This window comes from Oxyura jamaicensis, chromosome 3, assembly GCF_011077185.1.
Source record: "Oxyura jamaicensis isolate SHBP4307 breed ruddy duck chromosome 3, BPBGC_Ojam_1.0, whole genome shotgun sequence".
Lineage (NCBI taxonomy): Eukaryota > Metazoa > Chordata > Aves > Anseriformes > Anatidae > Oxyura > Oxyura jamaicensis.
This window is the reverse complement of record NC_048895.1, coordinates 59096142-59102141: the sequence shown is the minus strand read 5'-3', so window position 1 is coordinate 59102141 and position 6000 is coordinate 59096142. Positions and strand designations below refer to the sequence as shown.

Sequence of the window (6000 nt, the reverse complement as noted above, 5' to 3'; positions counted from 1 at the left end):
CCCCCCCCCCCCCCCCGTACCATTGCCCCCTTCACCCCCTGCCGCAGGGAGCCGCGTCCGGGGGGGCAGAGGCGCAAAGCGACGCTCTCCCAGCACCCGCTCTTCCTCTGAAGGTGCCGGGCGTCCTGAAACCCCAGGGCCCCCCTCTCCTGCTGGAGAGCACAGGTAGCACCGCGGGGCTCGCTGCGTGCCGCTGCGGTGCCCGCCAGGCCCCGGTAGTTTAAATAACCCGGCTGCCTCGCTGGCCTCCCTTGGTATGGCTGTGCCCCGCTGCGGGATGCGTGCCGGGTGCTTTTACCGCCTGCGAAACTCGTTTTCAAACCGATACTTGGAAATGGAGCCGCAGAGCTTCCTTTGGCATCCGGGCAGCCGCCCAGCTGTCTCCGCGTGTCGCTCTGAAAAGCGAACCCACCGTCCGTGCGGGCCCCACGGGGCTGCGTTGGCCGTGGGGCCGTGGGACCGGGCAGGCTGTGGGGCTGTGGCACTGGGGCGTGAGGCAGGGGCACCCCGCAGAGACTGAGGGGAGGCCGGTGGCGTCGGAGCAGGCTCCGGAAAGCATCCTGCCACACGCAGGGTTCGTGGCACATGCCGCAGGCCCGGGGGCTGAGGGCGTGATTAGCCCCGTGTAGTTTCGGAGAGTCTATGCTCAGCAGCTTGTGTCTGGGGAGGTGTTGGCATCTTGGCTGAACAGCCTGTGCCTCGACTTAAAACGTGATCTCCCGACAACGGGATAACAGGGGAAACAATGCCCGGTAGTTACCTGGCTGAGGGTACAGTGGATAGCTTTATTACAAAACGACTTGATTTAAATGTCTCAGTCACACCTAAACATGCCGTACCTTACCCCACTGTCAGATACATCACAGATAGCATAACATCGTCCCTTTTCTAGCACTGTGGTTTCCATCTCTCAGCTAAAGTGTCAAAACTGCTGTTCATATCTTAGAAGCTGGAAATAAAATATTTCCCACCAGAGAGACAGCTCTTGTTGCAAAACACTCCTTTAGTTAACTGGGTAGAGCAAGGGCTGTTTGTAAAAGCAGTAATAGAGTCCTTTCTGCCCATGGATAGCCTCTGGGGAAATCCCTTAGTCATGAATTAGGTGAGTAGCAGAGTATTTCAAAAACACTATGAGGTATTTAGAAATGGAGTAGAGGTAATAAAGTCTTAAGTTAGCAAACTGGGTAGTATAAAATGGCTCAGTCATTCATCTGCTGGTTGCAGGATATTAAATATCCTTGTCCTCGGCCCTTGTCTGTCTAGACCCATAAATGGCAGGCACGTTTTACATTAGTTTATTGCACCTTAATGCTACCACTTACTGGCTTTACTTAATTAGAGAGACCTCTGACTTCACATACAGGGTCCATAAAGATAGTCTCAGACAAGGTTATTATTGGTCAGCTTTCTGTAGTTTTACACAGTCTATCTTATTTGGGAACAGTAGCACTACCTGTTCTATTAAACATAAAACCCCCCAAATGTTTTTCAGAACGTGTGGCATGAGTTAAAGATTTTGAGCGCGCACTTGTGTAATGGACACAGCCTCTAGTTCCCTTTATTGTCCCAAACATTGTATTTTAATTTGAAACCTTCATTGGTTGAAAGTTTGCCAAATGTGTAATTCACCACTGATCTAACAGTATGAGCAGGTCTAAACATGCACAGTAATAAGAAGGTTGCCAGCCCTTTGCTTGTATCTGTGGATACCAAAAACAGCAGAACCAGTTCGGAATACTAGAACAACAGAATGCAGAACAAAATCTTGTTGTGCAAGTTTTAAAACTTTTATCTGTGTAACCTTTGTAAAGATTGTAGTGTTTTTTGTGTGCTTTGTAATTAAGCAGCTCAAGTCCTCATGTTCCGCTCTGTGTCTCCCTGTGTTTCCTTCTGCAGTATATACAGTAGTGATGATGATGAAGAAGATGTCGAGATGTACGATCATGATTATGATGGTCTGCTTCCTAAGACTGGAAAACGTCACCTAGGAAAAACCAGGTGGACCCGTGAAGAGGTACATACGAGTTCATTCATCTCCAGCGTGTGAAAAGCCGGAGAGAGAGCAGGGATCACGTTCTTCTCCGAGTTACTTATTTGCATGCCACCTTCAGTGACAGTACCATGCACATGAACGAGGATGTTTTTCACCCATTAGTTACATTCAGTGCTTTACTTAGCTTTGAGAATCACTGTTTTCTTTTAAATAAAATCTGTAAGCACCATTTTTTTTAAATGTCCACCACGGTCTATGTTACAGGTATTTGAGTCAGTGTAATCCCTGTTGGAGAAACAGCTCAAGAGCCACTTGCAGCAATGCTGGGTTGTTACCGCTGCCTCTTTTTGTTTGAGAATGGTTGCCATGCGAGGACTGACGTGTGCTCAGTGTCCCACAGCAGCAAACAACTGTGGCAGACACTGCTGCAGTCCTTTTGTGCCATTGGAAATTTGCACTTTAATTGCAGCGTTATGATTCTGAGTGGAAATAAATAAAAAGCTGGAAGAAAGAAACCCAGCGGTACCAAAAGTGAGCATTCAGGATGTATTTTGCTGCTGAAGGTCAGAATGCGTCTTAGTCACAATACCCTTGTGCTGACTTTCCAGATAAATTCTAGTATCAAACTCCTTCACCAGGTGGATGTCCCGTGGCCATTTAACTGGTTTGAGCTTATTGTGAAATACATTAATACAGTTATTAAGTTATGTTTTGACTTTCTCCTCTCTGACAACGTATATTGATATATAAACAGTGGCAGGTCACCTCTTGTAAGCGTTTTTTATTTTTTTAAATCATAGCCTGCTCTTGCAGAGATGGATGTGGTCGTGATACAGCGTGGGAGGAAGGGATGGCAGCGTAGCCCAGTGGCCACTTTCCTGTCACATGAACTGGGAGCAGACTGGCAGAGGCTAACGGGGGAAAGGGAGGGTTGCTGCCCTCCTTTTATCTCTTGGGGCACTTCTCTCTTGTGTTGCACGACCTCGATCTTTCCCAGGACATGACATTGCTTTCCTTTGTCTTCAGAGTCTATATTTCTGGCCTTACTATTAAAAATACTGGGACAAATTTCTTGCTGTTGCAAGTATGCAAAACTCCCTCACAACGATCAGGAGCAAAAAGGAGTCATTAATTTTATTGCACATTCATTGTACACGGACCCGCAATGAGCAAATTACTGGAACTCCCATTACTTGCAAGACATTTAAAGCTTGAGGCTGTGATTTTCAGAGGTCTCCAGACAGCTGGGTGCCTGAGTGTTACTGAATTTCATTGTTTTTCTGATGCTTGGCATCTAAACATCCATGCGCTCCTGTAAATCCAGTACAAGAGTAACAGTTACATTGCTTTGAGCAGTAAAATGGGAATGTACAATGCAAGTCAAACAAGATCACAGAAAAAGTCAGTCTTTCTCCTAGAGAAGGAGTAAAGAACCTACCAAAATCCATTTTTCCTGGTCTAGGCAATTTAAACTATGAGAAAAGTACAGACCACCTCACCTTACTCTCAGGACATGACCAAAAAAAAAGAAATAAATGCATAAAGAGCTAAAAAGGGGCCACTTTTTTGAATGTATTTCATCTGCATTGTAAAAGATTGCAAATACTAATTATGTTTCTTTTCTTATTTTTTTTTTAATGATTCAGGATGAGAAACTGAAGAAGCTTGTGGAGCAGAATGGCACAGAAGACTGGAAAGTCATTGCCAATTTCCTTCCTGTAGGTGGACATTGGTTTCTGTTTCCAGTTCTAGTGACAACTTGTATCAGAGGTTTCCAAGTAAGGGAAGAGGGAGTGGCTTTTCATGGTTCATTTTTTTTGCAGGAGATATAAAACCTCCACAGTTGGGGAGCTCAGAAGTTTGGTTAGAATGTTGTGGAAACCCTTACCTTAATTTTCCTTGCACTTCTCAGAAAGGGTTGGGAAACATCAAACAGGCTACAGTGAGAGGGTAGGAAGATGTTGCACAGTAGATGGTCAGTATAACACTGAAACAAAATGTCTTAGCACAAAGGAAAAGTAGCTTTGGTGAATTATAAGTGAGTGGTTTAGAAAATAATTGTTTTGTGAACACTTCAGCTCTTGTAGAAATACTGCATGTGAAAGCATGACAGCTATTGTACCAGATGGTGAAGATACAGCTTGTGTAGTTGTGGCGATAGAGTCATAACTGCAGAAACTGGAAATATTATCAAATTCAGTGAGCAAGCTGATAGTTCAGCACCTTCTTCTTAAACTTTCCAAGTCTTAAGTGTTCAGTACAGTACAGACCTACTGTACCACTCACATGTCTTCAATTACAAAACTCCCACGTGTTTAGTCATTGTAGTTGGCAGTGGAATCCGTCGGGGACAAGTGTACCTAGATAAGAACATTATCAGTCTATGTTCATCTTTTTCAAAGAATGATCTACTTTGCATGTTTTACATTTCATTAGAATCGGACAGATGTTCAGTGCCAGCACCGATGGCAGAAGGTACTAAACCCAGAACTTATCAAAGGTCCATGGACTAAAGAGGAGGATCAAAGGGTAATCAGTTTTCCTTTCCATCTGATTAACACCTTAATAATGGATTTCATGTTTTGGGGCAAAACTCCGAGAGACTTCAGTGGTCTCACCTTTAATGTGGCCTGAGGCAGGACTGATCCTTTGGTATCAATGTTGAGTATTTGTTTGCATAGTGCTTTCTACACAAATTAGAGTTTTCTACACAAATTAATTAATATTGCTTTACAACACTTTCACATAGAAATGCAACCTAGAAATGTCTTAATTATTGCCAGATTTTTTTCCTTTTGGGTAATAGTATAAATGGGAAATGGGGGACCTTAATCATGTGTTAGTTTTACCATGGCAATTTTGAGAAATGTTGTTGAAACTGTTGCTCCACCACAGGAAAAAAAAAAAAAATTAAAAAAATCATTGATTCATTATGCATCATTAAATACAGGCAGTTTTTATGTCCTTCTTTGAAGGTAATAGAACTCGTGCAGAAATACGGTCCAAAGCGCTGGTCTGTCATTGCTAAGCATTTGAAGGGAAGGATTGGAAAGCAGTGCAGGGAGAGGTGGCACAACCATTTGAATCCAGAAGTGAAGAAAACCTCCTGGACAGAAGAGGAAGATAGAATTATTTACCAGGCACACAAGAGACTGGGAAACAGATGGGCAGAAATTGCAAAGTTGCTGCCTGGACGGTAATGATATATACCTTCAGCTTTTAAATAGGAAAAAAAGGGAAAAGCTGCAGGTCTGAGCAGGCTGTTTCAATTGCCTCGGCCTGCACATTATACATCAAAAATTTTGGAATCAAAACCTGGCAAGCCAGTGACATCAATGTGTGTTTGTCTCGGTGGGGAACTGTACTATTTGGTCAGTACGTGGAACAGTACGATATTTTTACGTGCTTTTAATGTTTGCCATAGTCAAAAAAGCAGTAAGTAGAGCAAGACCGTGACAGTTTCCTAAATGTATGTGCAGTCTTATTTTGTGCTTTCAATTAATCGACAAGATTTCAATTGGTTTAGCAGTGAAGGATCAGACTATGCAAGTGGAACTTTACATTCAGCTAAGGGTATACCTGCAAAGTGACATCCCATCTGTTTATTCAGAATGGTTTAAGAGAAGGCTGCTTCGACATTTGTAATTGCTCATGAATCATCCAGACAGTTTTGACCTGGTAAAAATCCACATATAAAATAGGAGAAAATGACTTTCTCTGACTAGAGTCATAGAAATACTTGTCTCACTGAAAATATATGCACAAGTTGTGTGCAGTTTCAGAGAATCAGTGTCTTGTATGCTCTGTAGTAAGAGTGACTCAACATCAACTGTAGTCAAGCAAATAATGTAACAAAAGAGGGTTTACCCTTTCAATTTTTATTCCTGTTACCTGGTGAAACATCTTCAAGATCTAACTGTAATGCCTGAGATCATGATACCCTTTCAAGTGGGCATTCCGTAAGTTTATTTTGCATTCAAGAAGAAAACAAGAAAACAGGTGCCACT

General features: G+C 43.2%; 1 protein-coding gene across 5 annotated transcripts in view; it reads left to right on the top strand.

Moving 5' to 3' along the window:
- Positions 1-6000, top strand: part of MYB (MYB proto-oncogene, transcription factor) — a 29208-nt gene that overhangs the window by 1815 nt on the left and 21393 nt on the right. For all 5 annotated transcript variants that reach the window (XM_035321603.1, XM_035321602.1, XM_035321606.1 and 2 more), the window contains exons 2-5: positions 1897-2014; positions 3640-3711; positions 4430-4522; positions 4969-5189. In XM_035321603.1, the coding sequence (XP_035177494.1) occupies positions 1897-2014; positions 3640-3711; positions 4430-4522; positions 4969-5189 (504 nt within the window). The remainder of the gene's footprint in view (positions 1-1896; positions 2015-3639; positions 3712-4429; positions 4523-4968; positions 5190-6000) is intronic.